The sequence below is a fragment of the Eptatretus burgeri genome, chromosome 10 (genome assembly GCF_056783735.1).
Source record: "Eptatretus burgeri isolate ZD-2024b chromosome 10, Ebu_testis_v1, whole genome shotgun sequence".
Classification (NCBI taxonomy): domain Eukaryota; kingdom Metazoa; phylum Chordata; class Myxini; order Myxiniformes; family Myxinidae; genus Eptatretus; species Eptatretus burgeri.
In genome coordinates, this window is record NC_140970.1 from 104,270,576 (window position 1) to 104,292,585 (window position 22,010).

General features: G+C 42.9%; 1 protein-coding gene across 4 annotated transcripts in view; it reads right to left on the minus strand.

Annotated features, from left to right (window-relative positions):
- EIF5B (eukaryotic translation initiation factor 5B) overlaps positions 1-22,010 on the minus strand; it is a 138,706-nt gene that overhangs the window by 57,311 nt on the left and 59,385 nt on the right. For 3 of the 4 annotated variants that reach the window (XM_085899780.1, XM_085899778.1, XM_085899781.1), the window contains 6 exons: positions 19,378-19,598; positions 19,075-19,225; positions 10,594-10,698; positions 10,423-10,482; positions 9,983-10,141; positions 5,090-5,331 (listed from right to left, as the gene is read on the minus strand). In XM_085899780.1, the coding sequence (XP_085755906.1) occupies positions 5,090-5,331; positions 9,983-10,141; positions 10,423-10,482; positions 10,594-10,698; positions 19,075-19,225; positions 19,378-19,598 (938 nt within the window). The remainder of the gene's footprint in view (positions 1-5,089; positions 5,332-9,982; positions 10,142-10,422; positions 10,483-10,593; positions 10,699-19,074; positions 19,226-19,377; positions 19,599-22,010) is intronic. The other variant, XM_085899779.1, reaches the window with a different exon arrangement.

A 22,010-nucleotide genomic window follows, 5' to 3' on the forward strand; every position in this document is an offset into this window, starting at 1 on the left:
TGGGAGCAATAGGTTGGCGCTTCACTCCCTCCTACTATACACCGTTGTGGACACTCGAGGGCCAAGTCCGAGGTGTATAACAGTATATAATGTGTGTCAAGGGGGACGTTCTTAGATCTGTGAACCCCAAACACAGAATCCTCAACTGAATAGTCAAGGCTTAACTTTGTTTGTTGGTGTGTATGTGTGTGTGTCCCAACCCTCACATTCAAAATCTCAACCCCAACCCTCACATTCAAAATCTCAACCCCAACTCAATCCTCACCCAACACAGTCTTTTTCAAAATGAGATTTCCACCTATATATATATATATATTTTACGTTTTTTTTTTTTTCTTCCAATTCTGTCTTTTAAGGCTTTCAGGTTTGATGACATAGAAAGAGGGAGTAAGAACTTTCTTGATAGGTTTAGATCCCAAAGAGTGATAGCAACTCCAAAAGTCTCCAAAATATAAATAAATAAAATAATAATAATAATAAATAAATAAATAAATAAATAAAAGCCCCCAAAAAAGTTTCAAGTGTCCAACATAAACCCAACTTTCCAAGTCTTCAAGGTATAACCACATTCCCGTTGAGTTTCCAAGATATGTATCACATTGTGAGTTATCAATCCAGAACCCACATTTCAAGTATTCAAAGTAAAACCAACTTACAAAGTCTCTTAAGGATAACTCATTTACTGATTTTTTCAAAATTTGTGAGTCTCCAAGGTAGGACCCATATTTAGAACCATCTTGGCAGAACCCTTTTACTGAGTCTCCAAGGTAGTTATTTAAACCATCAAGGCAGAACTCATTTACTGATTTTTACAAAATTTGTGAGTCTCCAAGGTAGGCCCCATATTTAGAACCATCTTGGCAGAACCCTTTTCCTGAGTCTCCAAGGTAGTTATTTAAACCATCAAGGCAGAACTCATTTACTGATTTTTTCAAAATTTGTGAGTCTCCAAGGTAGACCCCATATTTAGAACCATCTTGGCAGAACCCTTTTCCTGAGTCTCCAAGGTAGTTATTTAAACCATCAAGGCAGAACTCATTTACTGATTTTTCCAAAATTTGTGAGTCTCAAGGTAAAACTTGTATTCTGGCTCATCAACGTATAACTTGTTCAGTGGGTATTGTCTTGATAACTCACAATGAGTACTATTGCTGTAAAACTCTTTTTCAGGATTTTGCTGGTCTCAAGGTATAACTCTTTGGTTGGGTCATCAGGGACGAACTCGTTCTGTGGGTCTTGGTCGCTCATAAGGTCTTCAACCAAGCCAACAATTTAAGCCCCAAGTTGTAGCAAAAGCAGTATTTTCATTTAAATCGTATTTCAGACACAATTTCCTGTGAGAGAAAATAATAATGTATTAATTAAGTTATTTAATTATTAAATGCGTATGCTTCAATCAAAGTTTGAAAATAGGAAAATAAAAAATCTTACCTCAATAGATAAGAGGTTTGAATCCAGTTCATCAACTTGAAGGTTTAGTTCCATAGAAGACAGAGAGTTCCAAGGAACACTAAAGTCATCCCACTCAAGGTCTTCAACCAAGCCAACAATTTCCCCCAAGTTGTAGCAAAAGCAGTATTTTCAGATACAATTTCCTGTGAGAGAAAATAATAATGTATTAATTAAGTTATTTAATTATTAAATGAGTATGCTTCAATCAAAGTTTGAAAATAGGAAAATAAAAAATCTTACCTCAATAGATAAGAGGTTTGAATCCAGTTCATCAACTTGAAGGTTTAGTTCCATAGAAGACAGAGAGTTCCAAGGAACACTAAAGTCATCCCACTCAAGGTCTTCAACCAAGCCAACAATTTCCCCCCAAGTTGTAGCAAAAGCAGTATTTTCAGATACAATTTCCTGTGAGAGAAAATAATAATGTATTAATTAAGTTATTTAATTATTAAATGAGTATGCTTCAATCAAAGTTTGAAAATAGGAAAATAAAAAATCTTACCTCAATAGATAAGAGGTTTGAATCCAGTTCATCAACTTGAAGGTTTAGTTCCATAGAAGACAGAGAGTTCCAAGGAACACTAAAGTCATCCCACTCAAGGTCTTCAACCAAGCCAACAATTTCCCCCAAGTTGTAGCAAAAGCAGTATTTTCAGATACAATTTCCTGTGAGAGAAAATAATAATGTATTAATTAAGTTATTTAATTATTAAATGAGTATGCTTCAATCAAAGTTTGAAAATAGGAAAATAAAAAAATCTTACCTCAATAGATAAGAGGTTTGAATCCAGTTCATCAACTTGAAGGTTTAGTTCCATAGAAGACAGAGAGTTTGAGACAAGCACACAGAACACCATTGCCAGCAAGAACAAATGTTTAAAATGGAGCCTGGGTTTGAAGCTTTTATAGAGAAAGACTGGTGGGTGTGGTTTCCTTTGGAAATTCCCTGGGCAAGCCTAGGCAAGCCTTCATTGGGAAATTTTCAAAACCATAACATCCTGTAATTTTCTAGTGATTTCTTTGTGAGTCAGAGATGAACTGGAAATGATGTAAGAGTGGGCGGGGCTTAGCAAAAGTAGGCGGAGCTTAGGAAAAGTGGGCGTGGCTTAGAAAAAATACCTTATGAAAAGTGGGCGGAGCTTAGCAAAAGTGGGCGGGGCTTAGGAAAGTGGGCGTGGCTTAGAAAAAATACCTCATGAAAAGTGGGCGGAGCTTAGCAAAAGTGGGCGGGGCTTAGGAAAGTGGGCGTGGCTTAGAAAAAAATGCCTTATGAAAAGTGGGCAGAGCTTAGCAAAAGTGGGCAGGGCTTAAAGAAAAGTGGGCGGGGCTTAACAAAAAATAACCTGTGGCTCAGGAGGTGGTCAAACAAGAGCATTAAGAGAAGTTTATCATTTCGTAATGACACAAATGGGGTATCTTAAAAAATATAAAGATTCAAATGTTTTGTTTGTCAATATTTTAGATGGGGATTATTGTGCAAAGAAAATTAAACTATTGAAGGAATTTGAGAATGAACAAATCTTTATAGGTTCAATGAGTGAGCTGTTCAACCCCCAGGTGTTCAATTCAATGAGGTTCAACCTCCAAGTTAAAAGGGGAGACAAATAAATATACCTTGGGATAAAAAGGGGGGTTTATTTTTAGGGAAAAAAATATAAATCGCTGAAAATCCCCCATTCATTTACATGGGGAAAAGTGAGCCAGAATCAGTATTCTTACCCTACATATATATATATATATATATATATATATATATATATATATATATATATATATATATATATATATACATATACATATATACATATACATATACATATACATATACATATACCTATACATATACATATACATACACATACACATACACGCAGATCTGGCCAGTAAGATCAATTCCCCCAACTCAATTGTCGTGGACAGGCAGCGGTTTTCCTTGGAGGCGAACACGTGATCCTCGGAGATTATAGCGTGGGGGGGGGGGGGCGGTTAACAGTTAGGACGTACCAGAGGCGTTCACCAGGACAAGGGTTTTACACTCCTCCTCCACAACAGAAACAAGGAACTGAAATAAATCCGAGTTTTTAATGAAAATCAAATATTTACCATGGTAATAATTCAAAATGCAATAATAAAACATGAGGTGAATTAGTCTAAAGTCGAGGCACCACTACAAACAGACTTTAATATAGACAAGGGGCAAACTAAACAAAAGAAAATCCTCTCTTCATTCTGGCACTTAGCTTTGTCCAGAGTTGGTCTTCATTGACTTCGGGATTGAGGCGCTTCGTCCTGCGTGGGAAGACGTGCCCAATAATGGTGCCGAGCCACTCTCTGGGCGGGAAACCCACGTGAGGTAATTCGTGAAGTGGTATTCAACACCAGAGCTCAGAAACCGCAGTGCAGTCTCTTCGTCAATCATACTTGCTGGCGCCGCTGCTCTCTGCAGAATGGTGCCGCTCCCTTTGGTGATATACATGAGGCTTCAAGGTCAGTCTCCCACGATCCAGCCAAGAGTTAATGGCCAGCGTCTTGCTCCACACGAGCCGAGTCACCTCAGCATGAATACGAGAATCGTGCCGTCTTCCTCATACATCTAAGGAAAGCCAGCCATAATGCCTTGATCTTCCATGCCATCTCCTAGCTCTGTCATCTTTTGACCGTGCCCCTCACACCGAACTCAACCTAATAAAACCAACTGCTCTTCTTCCTTGCTTCTGAAACGTACACACACTTCACGGTTCAGCCGAACAGTCAGTGACTGTCTTGCCCAGCATGCGGGCAAATTTACAGCACGACACGAGAAATGCGCAGCCATTTCGTCGTGCCGAGAGGAGAGCAAAGTGAGATCCTCCATCCCAGTCACGTTTCTCACCAGCCGTTTACTCTCACTACTACTGTCTGCTCTTCGAACCTCACCCTTCTTCCACCCGCTCTCTGACGTCATGCCCATTCATCTTCCACCTCCGGGCATGGCTTGTTGGCACAAAAACTGGGACGTGCGGCATCTCGCCTGCTTGGACGTGTGGCATGTTATTGTGGTTGTTGTTGTTATAAAAACGCAACTATTTCATTGCTGGCTTGTAAATGTAAAAATGTAGGAAAAAGGCCACAGAAGGCAATTATGTACTGGAGGAAATTGATCTTAAATCCCTATCTAATTAACACAGCACCACCCTCCCTATGTGGTGACACATAAAACTTAAGCTCACAGTTTCCCTACTAAATTTACATCGAGATGTCTCCTACACGTCGACGGACCAAGCTACTCTCTGCAATCCTATCTTTCCTTTGAAATTCCTCCATCTACTCCACACAAACACAACAGTATTATCATCTAGATAGATGTATAGAGCAGTGTCAAATTCCAAAATCATCATATTTCTTAACAGCAAAGATATCACAGCACATCTCTCAACATAAGATACAAATATTTGAAGCAATCAAAGCAGCGGTCAGCATATACTTCCCAGGTTCAATTTTTTTTTTCTGTCCAATTAAAAAAAATTATGTTTCTCGTGGGGATGGATTAATTTTAAGCAACTTTTACTTTACAATTTTTCTCTCTGAGGAGCATTTTCCATGTTTCAGGGTAGGACCAACAGACAGCATTAGCCTCATGTTATATTTACATTATTACCTCAATTCTTTTCTTTGCAACGTCGTATTCTTGTTGCTCCTTGGTTCTTTCGTTACTAAAATCCGAATCTTCATCAGATGTGGACTCTTCGTGTTCCTCTTCTCCCTTTCCCTCTGCATCCACATCATCGTCTTCCTCTTCAGAATAAATTTCAGTCTCTTCAATCCCTGCTTCAAATTCCATTTGTTCTACCACTCGTTCCAGAACACATCTTTCAGTTGTTTTTGTTGTCTGTTTGTCCTCTGTAAGAAAACATTTTTCCAAATGAACCCCCACATTTTATCATTACAATAAAGCCAAAGAATGTATTAAGGATGTGTGTGCGTGTGTGTGCGTGAGTTACTGGTTACTGTAAGTACTTTGAGGGGGAGGTGGGTACGGTTTGGTGCGAAACTTTATTTGTCTTTGTGACGAGGTCTACGACTGAGGACACAATCAGGAAGGTTCGTTTGTTGTGCAAGTTTGTATGCACACGCACACACACTCGACACCTCTTGCGGACATAATAATTGCTCTTTTACACCGTGAAACGATACACATCCATTGGGGTGAGTCAGCATGGAAGAAAGATGCCCTCAGCCAGTACCAACACACAAACACAGACAACAAATGATGTACCCAAAAAAAAACCAAAGCTTAGTGGTGGCTAATCGGTTAAGATGGTTGACTTAAGATCTTAGACCAGAGTTGAAGGCTCACCATAAAAATAACAACAGGTGGGTTGACTTAGCCTGTCATATCTCTGAGATCAGCAAAATAAGTACCATCACTGGGGAAAAAAAGTGAGTAATTTGAGTATCCTGTGGAGTGGAAACCCATCCAGGATTATGCCCTCTAACCAATGAAACCACTCGCCCTATGTGCCCGACGACACGAGGAGGGCCATCAATCCATATAACAAACTCACACACCTCTTGCATACACAGCAGGAATGGAAGTGCGAGAATGAGTGAATATTTGAATTAATCCAAGGAAGTTTATCTGGAGTAGGATATGTTAGAGATGGGTATTTGAGAAAACACGAGGGGTCAATGGACAACGTGCTTAAATAGTGGGGTAGCTTCGCATCATTTTTCAAGATTACCATTACCGGGGGGTGGGGGGGGGGTGGAGGGGATAAAAGCACCAAATTTAGCAAGATGCTACTTTTGGGTCTTCAAGTTAATTTTCACCTCGTAGTCCTTCTGAATGTTTCAGAGTATCCAAGGAAGACAAAAATCCAGGATGGCAGACACCTGTCATAATACATTACCAATCCTACATTATGTCATAGAAAGGCTAAATTGGCATCAAAATATTGGATTCTGAAGTCATAAGATTTAATTTTGGATGTTTCAGTATCATCAGAACAATAATTATTAATTATAGCGAATATAAGACATAATTTATTCACAAATAGTTGTTTGGTTTCAGGTTGCACACACATAATCAGCTCAGATGTTAAAGCTGGAACTTCATTAAATAAAAAAATTAAAAGACATTAAAATGTTTTCCTCTTCAAAATGAAATGTATTCATATATTTTCTTGGTGTAAAATAAACCATGAGAACTTTTATACTGCTCAATGTTGTTTTTTTGTGTGACGTCTTCATCATAAACCAGGAGCAAATCACCGTGAATTTGATAGGCATGGATGTCCAGAGGCAAGCCACTGAGTCACAGCCTCGTTATACTCAACCCGGGACTAATCCCGGTCACTACATTTAATCATCCTCCGTTTGCCCTTGCAAAGTTTGCACAGTGGAAATGGCCAGTCACTGTTGGTGAAGCCGGACATACGGTTATGTTGGTTGGCAAGCACACAGAGATGGCCCTCTCGACCATTGGGAGACATGATGGATGGTTCTGGTTGTACTGCAACCCTCACATTGGCAGACGTTGCCTCCTCAGGCATTGCAGGATGTTTTTTGAAAGTGGCACACCAGGCATGCCGACCAAGTCTCTGACTTGACCCTGCATAACCTTCAAGAGGAGGCTTTTCTGCTCTCCAAAGGCTCCAAAAAGACTTCAGCAGCTTGGAGGATGGACATGTAGAAGAAGAGTCCTGCCTTTATCTACCGGCACATGATCCTGATACATGAAACTCTCATTCGCAAATTCATTAGGGCTCATTGAGAGAAGAATTTCCCTTTGCATGTGGCAGTTTTATAAGAGCGGACACCTCTGTTCTTTGCTTTGGACCATGTAAATTGTGCACGGTGGTTGCTGGTGCACATCAGAGCCATTAATGCGTTGCCTGAACCTATGAAGGATTATTTTGAGAAAGAATGGCACTAGGTCCGTTACAAGACAAGGAACAAGTTCTCTGCAATCCCAATTGACTCGGCTCATGAGCAGGAGAACTAGAATGACAAAGGTTCAGCTGGTGCTGTTTGATCAACAGAAAACTCCATTGCTCTCAGGTACTGGTAGTCTCGGAACCTGAGCTAACCAGACTGTTGTCACAGTTTGAGGGAGAATACCTTCCCGATGATGGCTCGGTGAACCCAAAGAACTTTCAGAACCATGAGCAAGGTCTCACCACACAGAAGACTTTGATGAAGCAGCTTCGCAGCCTCTCTGAAACGTTCTGAAGAATGGGCAATCCTTTCTTCGATGATTTCCCAGAGATAGTAACACATGAAGGTCACAACTGCATGGATGAATCAGTGGTAGCTACAGTGCACACTCTGGAAGATATAGGCAAGAAAAACTATTAGGACTTCGTCAAGAATGTACTTGAAGATCTGACGGGCTCCAACCATGAAGCAATCAAGAGGAATTATCTGGCCTTGTTCATCAAAGCAGTGAAAGAAGATCAAAGTGTTTGAGAATAATGTTGCACTATTTGGCCAGCTATACATCTCCATGCATGAGATAGTCTTTTCAACCTTCGCTCTCAGACTTTGGCAACCTTCATTTGCTAAACTCACAGCCTGAACTATTGCAATGTTTTGAGTGTCTGGGATAACCTGATCCAACTTCAACCTCCACTCCAAACACCCAACAGGTGGTATATATCAAGCTGGAATATGGACAACCAGAAATGGCTGATCAGGCATGATGTTCCACTGAAGGTGGTGGGAATTTTGAATTTGGCCAGATAACTGGTTTAATACACTCACTGTTCACAAGACACCTTGGGACTTTAATATCCACAAACGAATGCGAGCAAACGGGTCAGCACTAACATGAATCTGATGAGTTGCTCAGTTTGCAATGCCATTCTTTGCCTGTGAACAACCAATCTGACAATTTACAGTTTGGTTGGGAATGAAACCTAAACTACACCATTTAAGAGAGCTACTGTGCATCATCCTATCAAACTTTGAGAAGTCACTGATGAAGGTTTGTCTTAAAAAGCTGCCTTGCTGCACACAAGCCTCAAGAGGAAAATTATGAAACGGAATACCATTGAGAGAGAGCCCCGTTGTTTCTGCTGGTTGACAAGAATTGGAGAGTCATTCAAGGAGGGACCGCTGAATACCAATGGCACATCAGCAAGACGGGGCTGCAGACAGTATCAGAGGTTCAGGCGATGTTGAGGTCGTCCCAACCACTTGTTTCAGATTTAAAACATGCATCCATTCTTGAGTCAAAAGAAGCAACATGCCCATGGTAGAACAGCAACGGGTGGAAGCTGAACTGAACAGAGATTAGAGAGTTGGAGAAGAGATGATACCTGACATATACAATGATAGATTCCAACACTTTGCTTGTGATGCACAGATGCATACCTAGTCTCAATCTGTTCAGCCGTTTTGGAGAGAATTTGTAAAGGTTTTTTTAAAATGTTAAACAAATATGGCTGCCAAACCACATGACCGAGGACATCAATTCCCCCCCCCCCCCCCACACAATACAACCCTAGCTGACCCTCAAAAATGTTCATACTGCTCAGATAAAGCATTCGACGTATGCAATTATGATGTCATAACGAAGCCACCTATGACATCATCAAGAAAAATCATACATATTTCCCATGGTGAGTACTTCCCGTGTGCGAGGTTTCAATCTTTCCCATGGAGCGGTTTCGGAGATACAGAGGTCCAAAGTTTTTCCTTTTCTCCAACATGGCTGCCAAACATCATGTCCTATGACATCATAATCATTAAAACACTATTCATGAGTAGTCGCTCCTATGGTGAAAATTTCGTGCCAATCGGTAAAGCGGTTGCAGAGAAAACAGAGAAATTTAGCAAGGACGGACGTGCGTACGTACGGAGACAGACAGACAGGCAGACACTGACAACTCGAAAACAAAATGCCTCCGGCAACTTCGTCAGTGGAACTTCGTCAACTTCGTCAGAAAACAGTCCCTCAATGTTTTGATTGTATCTACAAGGTTTCATATAAAAATGTTTTAAAATGTGCCTGCAATTGTATTTTTTGCTATTTGACCTTTTGACCCTGCCCCAGGGGGTGGGGCCAAAATGATACTGCTCTTGCACCTTCATGCCATGTGGTGATCCCAACTACCAAGCTCGGTGAATTTCTGCACAACTGTTCAGGAGGGGATAGTGTGACGGATGGACAGACAGACAGAGACGGTTACAATATTCCCACATTTTTTTTTACAAAAAGCGTGCGGATAAAAGTCACCAAATGTTTTTTTTTTTGGAGTATGACAATCAATCAACATGATAATATTAATGATGTGGAAATTTTGAAAAAAATTAATGAAGGACGATTAAAAGTGAAGTTTTTTTTGATTTCTTTAAATTCAGGTTTTGGAAAGAAGATTTTTTTTTCAAAATGAATCTTGAAGGTTATTACTTTTAAAGGGAGTCCATATCAATTTACACAGCTTTGATATTTAAAAGGTTGTTTCATTATTATTATGTTTAAGCTACAAGTGAGCTGGTGTTCGGTGTCCGAAAAAGCAATACATAAGGATTCTAAAGCGTCTGACACCTTTTAGATTTTCCTCATCACTCGCAATCATTTCCCAGTCCGCAATGCCTTCTTCATCTTCCTCCTCCTCCTCCTCCTCCTCCTCCTCCTCCTCCACCTCCACTTCTTCTTCTTTCTCATCTGCCACAACCTCGTTCTTGATGATGGTTTCTTGTGACACTAAATTGAGAAACATTTGGATGTGAAGAATGCACATGCATTGGATAAATGATAAATTAATGGCTGCATGATAATGCACATCGAGTGGAATAAGAGCTTTTGAAAAAAGAAGCACAAAACGCAACACAAAGACTGATACGATTTTAATGAAAAATTTACACAAATAATAGGATGTGAACTTGTCGTTTGTATTACTCGGCTTTTCAAGTTTCGCAGATTTTGTTTAAAATCTCGACAAACAAAAACCAAAACTTGACGGATGAGAAAAATCAATCACTCACCTTCTACAGGCAGTGATTCTCCCGAGTGTTGGACTTGAAGTTCTTGGGTCATTTCCACTGCTTTTGGCATCAATGAAAGGAGAGGACAAAAAAAAAAAACTCGATCTACTGTATTTTCCTCCAACACTCACTACCCAAGAATTGAGCCCCGTGGTACAGCCCTTTACTTACAAGAACTCTGTGCATCACGACCATGTTGTCGTTTTTGCTTTCGTCGACGATCATCAGTCATGGATTTTCTTTTCTGCACAGTTTCCTTCGAAGGAATTTCAATGCCTACAAATGCAGCCATTAAGATGCAAAAATACACTTCAATTTTTTTTTTTAAAAACATCCAAGCAAACACCAAGCCACGTTTTTGGATAACTTGCGGAATCTTTCAAATCTATCTTACAGTCATGGCATTATTCCCTTCAACTTATTAATTCACTCGGTTACACGTCTCCGTTTCACCAAGATCATTTCATAAACAAGGAGCATGCACTTGTTAATTGGATATTTGAATAATTTACACCTAAACAGCCTCTAATGATATCATGGTAGACCAAATTTCCAGGCGTTTGAGGACTTCTTATGCAAATGTTTTATGTAACAAGTGACATTGGAATAAACAAGAAGAATAAGAATGAAATTGTTTGTTTTCTGTAATTCCAAACTAGCAGAGAACCCACCCTACGGGTGATCTTGTTGTAAGCATGCAACACGTTATACTGATGCATACCTACATTTGGGCAGTATATAGGCAACCGACAGCCCTGTCTTGGCAAAAAAAATTTAAAAAAAGAAGAAAAATCAACCGGGTTATGTGCATTAACTGCAGGAATACTGCACAGTGTAAAGGATGGAGACTTGTAATACCCTCCCCCACCCAGAGGTGGCGCTACATGATACACATTTACATGGAGAATTTGCGTCCCCCCCTCCCTCCCCCCTTTTCATCCCCAAGACCACCGGCAAGGATAAAAACACCATACATTAATTGGGGTCATGCTGATCCAATGTAGCAAGTCTGGATGTAATCACCCCAGAACTGTAGGAGGAGCAGCGTGAAAAAACAAACCCACACCGGTCCATGAATTAGATTATTAGAGTAAGGATTCCATTGAATCTTTCATTAATACAGTAAACGTATACCTATAGACAAAATATATCAGCTTAGCATGTTATACCACATAACCATTCCAAGTTGTACCTTTTGCAGCATTAATTAAGAGCTCCTGTCACATGGATTGCTTACATGAAGTAAACTGCAATTGATAGTTACCCTCATTTTGATTAAAAAAATTGAACTCAACAAATGATGCTCTCCACACGAGATGGATTTTCAGACTATGGCAAACCATCGTTTTCTATGAGGAGGGGGGGGGGGAGAGAGTGGTAACATTTCATCTCACCTATAAACTCATGCGTCATGTACTGGAGCGGTCTACCAGAATCACCCTAGCTGACGGTAAAAAACACTAAAGCATTCACTACCCGTGATGTTTCCTGTGCATCTCTTTACTCTCCGGATACCGGACTCCTGAAACGCCAAAATATCTGCCCAGTGAGGCTGCACACTCTCACCTCAACCATACTTGTCCACAACCTCCACTTTGTGTGTCAAAGACATGACTTTCCTAGACTTTTTTGCATTTGGTTCACCACTAGCCACAGTTTTCCTCTTTGGAGCCATAGTTAAAAATCACTATGGGCAATAATAACCAAAAACAAAGAAATTGATGATGATTCCACAGAATGCAGTGTTGATGCGGAGATAGTGTTGACAACAATGGAGGAGCAAAACGCTGAAGAGCAGCACGTTTACAGACCACCAAAAGGTATGGGGGAGGAGGGATGGATGTCGTGGCCAAACATATTGTCACCCTTTTGCAAATTTTTCAAATAACTCACAATTTTGTCGAAAAATAAGTTGAAATTGACAAAAGTATTTTGTCTCCACAATTCTTTATTTCACTGTTAAAATTACGGAACCTTTGTTTTGGATTCAGAACTTAATATACCCTTTTAAATCAGAAAAAAAAAATGCCATTGATAAAATTATTGACAACCTCGACTTAATATTTGGTATCACAGTCTTTGGACAAAATAACTGCAGTCAAGCACTTCCTGTAGCCATGAATGAGTTTCCTACACCTCTCGACTGGCAGGATGTCCCACTCTTCTTGTACAAACTGCTCCAGTTCTCCGAGATTTGAAGGGTGCCTTCTCCCAACTGCTGATTTCAGATCTCCCCACAGGTGTTCAATGGGATTTAGATCTGGATTCAATGCTGGCCACTTCAGAACAGTCCAGAGTTTTGTCTTGAACCATTCCTGGGTGCTTTTTGAAGTGTGTTTGGGATCATTGTCCTGCTGCAAGACCCATGACCTTTGATGGAGACCCAGATTTCTGACACTGGGTTGAACATTGTGCTCAAAATTCCTTGGTAATCACCTGATTTCATGATGCCACGCAAACATTCAAGGCACCCAGTGTGCCAGAGGCAGCACAGCAACCCCAAAACATCACTAAACCTCCTCCATGTTTGACTGTAGGGAAAGTGTTCTTTTCTTTGAAGGCCTCAATTTGTTTTCAGGAAATGTAGAGATGATGTGCTTTACCAAAAAGCTCTAATTTGGTCTCGTGTCCACAGGAAATTCTCCCAGAAGGATTTTGGCTTGTTCAGGTGTGTTTTGGCAAACTCCAGGCACGCTTTCTTATGTCTCTCTCTCAGCAGTGGGCTCCTTCTGGGTCTCCAACCATAAAACCCCCCTTTCATTGAGTTAGCGACGGATGGCGCGAGTTGAAACTGTCGTACCTTGTGTCTGAAGGTCAGCTTGAATCTGTTTGGCAGTTGATCGAGGTGTTTTCTCCACAATTCAAACAACCCTTCACTGCAATCGTCGATCAAGTGGTGTTGACATAGCGGTCAGGGTGGTGGCTTGGGATCCCAAGGGCCCCGAGTTCAAGCCCCATTTTCTCCGCTGAATTAACACCAGGGGGGTTGACTCAGCCGGTCGTCCTTCCGAGGTCGATGAAATGAGTACCAGTGTCGCAGCCAAAAGGATGCACACGAAGGGAAGGTGTATTGATGGATTTATTAAATCTGGTATTGGTGTGGTGCAAGCATGATGGGCCGAATGGCCTCCTCCTACGCATAAAAATTCCTTGGAAAAAAAACAAAGTTTTCTCTTGCAGCCACTTCCAAGGAGGTTGGTTTTCTTTGTTTTCTCCATGCTCATTGCGGTGCACAGAGAGATGAAACAGCAGAATGACCCCTTTTCTCTATTCAAACTGGTTGAATGAGTGTTTTTTTTTTAAATATTGCAGGCACCTGCAACTCACCACAGGTGAGTTCAATTCCAAAGTGAAGGAGAATCACCTGCTTGAAATATAATCATTTCTCACAACTTCTAAAAGGTGCCGATAATATTGGCTGGGCCATTTTAGGATTTCTGTGTGGAATAAGCGAAGATTTCGTAAATTTTTTTCATCCTTTTTTTTGTTTTGTTCCACTAAAAACCAGAGATACATATGTGGACACCAAAAGATTTTTTAAATTTCAACAATTTTCTGGAAGAAATGGTGTATTATTTGACAAAAGTGCAAGGGTGCAAACATTTTTGGCCACGACAATAAGTATGAAAGGAGGAATGTGTGTTATCCATACTATAAGAGCCGTTTGTCTGTCTGTCGCCATTTTTCTATGAGATGGCTGAACGGATCTTTATCAAACTTTCAGAGGATAATCAGTGAGTGCTGAGTGTTGTATGCAAAAAACAAAAACAAATTCAAAAAAACATTTGAGATTTTTTCCCCTTTAATTGCTCTTTCGTGACCAAGCCTTTGAAGCTATGTGAAAGGTAATAGCAAATTAACACGGCCCCATTCCTTAGTAGGTGTTGGGAAGTGTTTTAGGCACCCACAAAAAAATAGAAAAAAAAACAAACAAATCGATTTATTCAAAATGCCAACAAGGGTTCAAACAGCACCGGGCAACGCCAGGTACCCCTGCAAGTTCCTCGATAAAAAAACGAGTAACAATTGTCGCGAGAGGAATGGAATGGCAATGTGCATGTGTGAGCTCATATCAGCACATTAAAAAAAATATCCTTTGACCTGGCCTGCAGCGTGAGAATAGCCTCAAAACAGTGTCACTTGCGCAAGTCTCACCGAGTGTACCTTTAACAAAATGTGTGCAAAAAATCTTGCATAAAAAAAACTAGAAGGGCACTCGGTAGAACGTTGACCTCTGCCACGCAATGCATGATCCACGAGAACATATCAGGCCAAAACATTTTTGAAATATCATGTTGTACAGCAATAGTATAGTTTTTGGCAGTATCTCTCAATGGTGAAGAATCACTTTAAAAGTCAAATAATTCTCGTATCCAGATCCGGATAATCGAATCAATTCTTCCTTGTCACACACCCAACCTGTCCCCAAAATTTCATCCGAATCCGTCCACAACTTTTTGAGATATTGTGCACACAAACAAGCCGGAAAGTGACGAGGGATTCGCTAGGATCGAAGCGCTGGATACGATGCTTTTCATTCTGACCGATCCACCGCCGAAGATTCATTGCCAAGACGTATTGATTCACATACAATTGTTCCTCTGCCTGGCAAGATTTTTCTTATTGCGTATTTTGCCAACTGGCACTCCTCATACAAAATGATGGTAAATAGACACCCAATTTTTGAAGGACTACCATTTGAAAAATAATCGGTTTGCTGGTTTGTGCTGTGGAGCCTCACGTTCGCGCACGCACACGCACACGCGCACACGCGCACACGCGCACACGCGCACACGCACACGCACACGCACACGCACACGCACAACCTGATAAACTTCTCTGAATGCTCTTGTTTAACCACACCTCCTGAGCCACACAATATTTTTCATAAGCCACACCCACTTTCCATAAGCCACACCCACTTTTCATCAACCGCGTCCACTTTCCCTAAGCTCCGCCCACTTTCCTAAGCCCCTCATAAAAAATGACGGTGAATAGACACCTGATTTTTGAAGGACGACCATTTGAAAAATAAAACTTCAATCAAAAATCGGCTCGAGTAAAATTTTCTAAATATCTCGAAGTGTTTAATTCCGAAGTCTCGCTTCTCTACATTCAAAACTGAAGGACAAGTATTGAAAATACTGTCCGCGGTTTTTCGGCCGCCGCACAGCAACGGGTGGTTGCTGGGCAACGAAATTCAAACGCGCACATTCCCCGTATATATTCCACATGTTGGCAAAGTTTCATCGAAATTGGTTCGCTGGTTCGTGCTGTGGAGCCTCGCGTTGCAGACACACACACACACACACACACACACACACACACACACACACACACACACACACACACACACACACACACACACACACACACACACACACACACACACACACACACACACACACACACACACACACAAAACCCGACAATGAGGGAATAAGGGATATCTAGCATATATAGCGAATCCAACAAACAAAGACAGAAAAAGGGGTGAAAACATAACCTCCTTCACCTTCGGTGGTGGAATTAAAAATCTTGATTCGTAAGTTTTCCAAGGAATTTTTATGGTTGTATCACATTCCCCCTGGTTAAACCAGCCATTTGCTGACGAACGTTTCATATTCCACCGAGAAAGAGCATGTACACACTTCTCATTTCAGCTGATCGACAGTCGTTTCATTTGCACGACAACACCACGGTGCTTTGTGTCGTGTTAAATCGTTGACATTTTAACGAGGAAGCTGAGCTTGCCATTTGTCATTACCGATTCCAAACACCCAGAAACCACAAATTATAATACCTGTACGTTCTTTGCACTCGCATTAAAAAAATATTTTCGACAACACCATGATAAACCGATCTAATTCGCAAATTTCTTCACGACGTCTTTCAGTTTCGAGTTGTCCTCTCCGTCATCGAAATGAAAGGTGCTAATCGCTTAGTCAGTGCTCCCGACGCGAGCTTGCACATCTTCAGCCTTGCCGTCAGCCCATGTGGCCTTCATGTAAAGATCAAATTGAAGTTCCTGGCATTTCCAGTTCTCACTTACATTTCCTTCGAGACACAAGGAATTCAGAGGTTTAAATGCCTTTCACTCCCTCTACACAAAAACATTGAACAGTGATTGATTCGTATATTATTCTCCATTCCACTTGGCGCCTGAACCCCCCTCCACAGAGCACATGTCCCAGTACAGCATTCCTATTGGCAGAATCCAGTGAATACAAACATAGAGAATAAAGAGGGGTAAAATTCAAAAGTGTGATTGCATAATTAGCATATAATGCCCAATTCAAATATATGATGTGATAATCATCACATCTGCTCCTAACATTGACTACTTCTGGGATGTCTTCCACAAAGGACTTATTCCTATTCTTGAAATGTTCATTCCATCCCACATTCAACTTTTCTGTCCATTATCTTTTCTGACCCAAGTACACTGATGCACGTGGAGAGGCCATGGCAAGAAAACAACTTGCATTCTCCTCCTGGAAGGCAAACCAAACTGATGACAACCACCAGTCTCTCTACACAGCTTAGAACCTTTGTGTATGTCCAATGAAGAGCCAGGGCCAACATCAGGCTCACCTGCGATCCCAACTCTCCAGCCTCTCACCATCCCCCAAAGCCTGATGGGAGCTGGTCTGGGAATCTCTGTCTGGTACAGATTCCTCTTCCATTTCTTTCCTCCGAAAGGATAGAGTCATGCTGGACACTGCTCAAGAAAGAAAAACAGTTCTTCAAGTCTGTGTTCACTCATAAAGTGAACATCTCAAATCCATCCCCTCCCTAACCCACTTTATCTACCTTGACAGAATACTCCCCACAGCATGTGGTCTTATCCCCTGCCATGGTGGAAATGTTTCAAACCCAGCTCAACACCTCTTCTGCAACTGGTCCTGAATGCAAAAAAAGCTCGAATGCTTCAGTTCTACCATACTCTCTGTCCTCTCTCTTTCAGAGGTCCTTATTGCATGGGAGATTTCATCCTCCTTGGAAAGTTGCAAACATCACTCTTATCCAGAAGAAAGGTTAAAAAAAACAAAAAACACGGATCCACCTCAACTGCAGGCCTATCAGGCTTCTCCCATCACAAGCAGAGCAATGGTCCATCATTGCACCAGACATCAGACACTATCTCTTCTCTAACTTGCTAATTTCTGACAACCAGTTTGGCTTCTGACCTGGTCATTCTACCTTGAGTGTGTTGCTCCTTCTGAGACAACAGCGGAGGAATACCCTGAACTACCACCCTGAGGTTAGGACCATCTCTCTGGATACCTCTCGAGCCTTTGATTTTGCCTGGCATCCAGCCTTGATTTCCAAGCGGTCTTAATTTGGTATTCAGGGCTCCTTGCTCAATTTGTCAGAGTCTATGAGCAGAAATATCAGGTGACCTTGGATAGTGCCCTTTTTCAATGTTCTTTCACTTCAGGCTGAGGTTCCATGAGGCAGCGTCTTAAGACCTACATTTTGAGTGATCTATAATTATTAGGTGCATCGCACTTGTAAAACGCTGGCCACTGCCAAATCCCTTTCGCCAGATCTGGACAAGATAAGACACTAGTCATTTACTTGACCTCGTAATCTGCTTTTCATGGATTATGTTGCCAAGCCAGCTCGGATTAAAGGCCAGTCACCGAATGGGTATTCTCCATCGAGATTAGGCATTCCTGAGCTGCACCAAACTCATCACAGCTTTCATAGAGATCCACAGAACATGGCTGCCCACTCTGGGCTGGTGCTCTTGCTTCGCAAGTTGCTCCTCTTGAGGCTCAAAAAAAAAGAAAAACCTTCCACAGCATCACCATCTCAACGTAAGAGACAGATCCCCAAGCACTGTCATAGGTTGGTGGAATTTTTTCTTTTTAAAATATGTACAAGTTTACATCTGGCATTGTTCCTCCTGTACTCTCCTGCATCTGCGCTCCCCAAGTCATCCTAGGTCACATAGGTTCCTCTAGAAACCTTCATCTGCTCAACCTCCCAAAGCCCAGAATGGTTGCCCATTTGCATTCATCACTAACCTTATTCTCGAGTCTAGATTGTGTAATCATCTCAGTGCCCCTTGCTTCATCCTACCCAATCCAATCTTTCATATGCGTTGCCCATCGCGACCCCACGCGCTCACCATTCCACGTCTGTCATCTCTTCCACACATGCTGATCGTTTCCCATTCTGTTCCTCTCCAGGCCAAAGATAATAATTTTTGTGTCATTCTTCCTTTCCTCCTTGTGTGTGTTCATTCCCACTATAACCTTTAGTAGTTTGAAAGTGAATAAAGTGAGTTGTAATGCCATTAAATTGTAAATGTGTGTAATACAATATTGTATTATACAAGTGTGATATTTCTGGGGCAAATGCAAGTCATTTGTTGACCACTTATTACCCCACTTCCCCACATATGACAAGTATGCTGGAAGAATGGCCTCTGCATTACAAGAGTGCACAATTATGGAGCGGCGCGGAGTCGGGAGGTTTTTTTTATTAACGGTGTCAAACTGCGACGTGCTTCGAATGACTTCAAACCTTTCATCGAGACTTGCAATGCAGGTTTGAGGGCGAGCACCACGACAGGAGTGATTCCTTTGGAAGAATGACCCCTGACTCGATTACCGATTTCTAATGCTTCACACACAAACTGACCTTGCGCCTCAAGGACTCTCAGCGTAGCTGTTGCTCGTGCTTTCGCTTGTCGCTGAGATGGTGTGAGAAGCTTCCCTTCCTTCCTCAACCTCTCCTTCCTCTCTTTCTCTTTCTGTTTTTTCCGTTCCTTTCGTTCCTGTTCCAGCCGTTCCTGTTGAAAGAAGAATGACAATCAATTGTTACAGAAATTGAACCAAAAGGATGGTAAGGGCACGACAGGTTCAACAGCCATTTGCACAATAAATTTACTGAGTTAAGGATTACTAACTTCCCCAGAAGTGTAATCCCTTCTCCCATTCTCACCTTCTCAAGCAACAGTGCTTCAGCCTCCTCAATACGGCGCAGCCTTTCTTCCTCTTCTTGCTTTAATCTCTCCTCTTCCTCACGCCTCTTTGCCAAAGCTTCCTGCATTGCTTTCACCAATGCCTTGCTTGGTCCCTTCTTTTTCTCTGGCTTTTCTTCCTTTTCAGCCTTCTTCTTTTTCTTCTTCTTTGCATCATCCCCTTCACCATCTTTGTCTGCTCCTGGGGGAAAAAAAAAGAACAATCACAGCTTTCGTACAAACATGACGTGGCATTTCAGCCAACCTGAGCTCCCACTGAAGGAGAAAAGAAAATGTGTGAAATGAAAGCTCGATAACAAGTAACGTACGAGGGCGAGTCAAAAAGTATCCGCAATGATTTATTAAAAACGGTGTGTTGACCACATTGCTTCTTGGACTTGGAGGTACAGGCACAACCTGTCTGCGCCACTGTAAGGCTGTTTCAACCTTGAGCAGTCAGTAATTGTGTCGTTGCAAGGGAGTTAACATGACCGCTCCGCTGTCTGTTTGCTCCGAGAGCAGCTTGCAGCGATACGATTTTTGTGGACTGAAGGTTTTCCGGGGGCAGAAATCAATCGCAGACTTTAAGCACAACATGGGAACAGTGCTTTACCGCAGCGGCATGTGTATGATTGGATTAACACGTTCAAAAACGGTCACACAAGTATCGCTGATGATGAACGATCTGGACGCCCATCCATGTCCACAACAGGAGATAACATTGAACGAGTCTGCACCATGATTCTGGATAGACGACGGTCGACTATTGACGAAGTGGCACAACATCTGAACATCAGTCATGGTTCTGCACATCAAATCATCAACAACCGACTTGGCTTTCATAAAGTTTCGGCAAGATGGGTTCCAAAACAACTCACACAAGAGCACAAGCCCAAGCATGTGCCAATCTGCCAAAGCCTTTTGAACCGTTTTCGTCATGAAGGGAATGCTTTTTTGAGATTCCTCGTCACTGGAGACGAGACGTGGATCCACCATTATGAGCCAGAGAGCAAACGCCAGAGTATGGAGAGGAAGTATCTGACATCACCAGTCAAAAAGAATTTCAAAAGTCAACCATTGCCCAGAGAAGTGATGTTTCACAATTTTCTAGGACTCACAAGGCCCAATTTTGGAACACTATCAAGAGGGGGGGGGCACAACGGCAAACAGCGTCTGTTATTGTGAAATGCTTCGGGACCAGCTGAAACCAGCTATTCGATGGAAACGCCGACCGCTACTGGCAAAAAGTAATCCTTTGCGTTTCCATTGGTGCATGACAATGCCTGTCCTCACATAGCTGACCATACCATGCAATCCCTCCAGAAATTGAACTTTGAGGTGTTGGAGCATCCTCCGTACAGTCGTGGCCTGGCCCCTTCGGACTTTCACCAATTTGGTCGACTCAAAGACGCTTCAAGAGGCCGCCACTTTGCCAGTGACAAACAAGTGAAAGAAGTGGTGCATGTGTGGCTCATCACTCAGACAAAAACATTTTTATGAGGGTGTACAAAAGCTTGTGAACCAATGGACGAAGTGTGTTGAAAAGGAGGGTGACGATGTGGAAAAATGTGATCTGGAGGACGTTGTGGGGGAGGGGGAGAAGAAGAGGATGTGGAGGAGGGGGAGTAGAGGAGGATGTGGGGGAGGGGGAGCATAGGAGGATGTGGGAGAGGGGGAATATAGGAGGATGTGGGAGAGGGGGAGTAGAGGAGGATGTGGGAGAGGGGGAGAAGAGGAGGATGTGGGAGAGGGGGAGTAGAGGAGGATGTGGGAGAGGGGGAGTAGAGGAGGATGTGGGAGAGGGGGAGTACAGGAGGATGAGGGTGAGTGGGAGTAGAGAAGGATGTGGGGGAAGGGGCGTAGCAGAGGATGTGGGGCGGGGGAGTAGAGGATGATGTGGTGAAGGCGGAGTAAAGGAGGGGGGTGAAAGGCGAGGCCGAAGAGGGGGGTGAAAGGCGAGGCCGAAGAGGGGGGTGAAAGGCGAGGCCGAAGAGGGGGTGAAAGGCGAGGCCGAAGAGGGGGGTGAAAGGCGAGGCCGAAGAGGGGGTGAAAGGCGAGGCCGAAGAGGGGGTGAAAGGCGAGGCCGAAGAGGGGGGTGAAAGGCGAGGCCGAAGAGGGGGTGAAAGGCGAGGCCGAAGAGGGGGGTGAAAGGCGAGGCCGAAGAGGGGGTGAAAGGCGAGGCCGAAGAGGGGGTGAAAGGCGAGGCCGAAGAGGGGGTGAAAGGCGAGGCCGAAGAGGGGGGTGAAAGGCGAGGCCGAAGAGGGGGTGAAAGGCGAGGCCGAAGAGGGGGGTGAAAGGCGAGGCCGAAGAGGGGGGTGAAAGGCGAGGCCGAAGAGGGGGTGAAAGGCGAGGCCGAAGAGGGGGTGAAAGGCGAGGCCGAAGAGGGGGTGAAAGACGAGGCCGGAGAGGGGGTGAAAGACGAGGCCGGAGAGGGGGGTGAAAGACGAGGCCGGAGAGGGGGTGAAAGACGAGGCCGGAGAGGGGGTGAAAGACGAGGCCGGAGAGGGGGTGAAAGACGAGGCCGGAGAGGGGGTGAAAGACGAGGCCGGAGAGGGGGTGAAAGACGAGGCCGAAGAGGGGGGTGAAAGACGAGGGCGAAGAGGGGGGTGAAAGA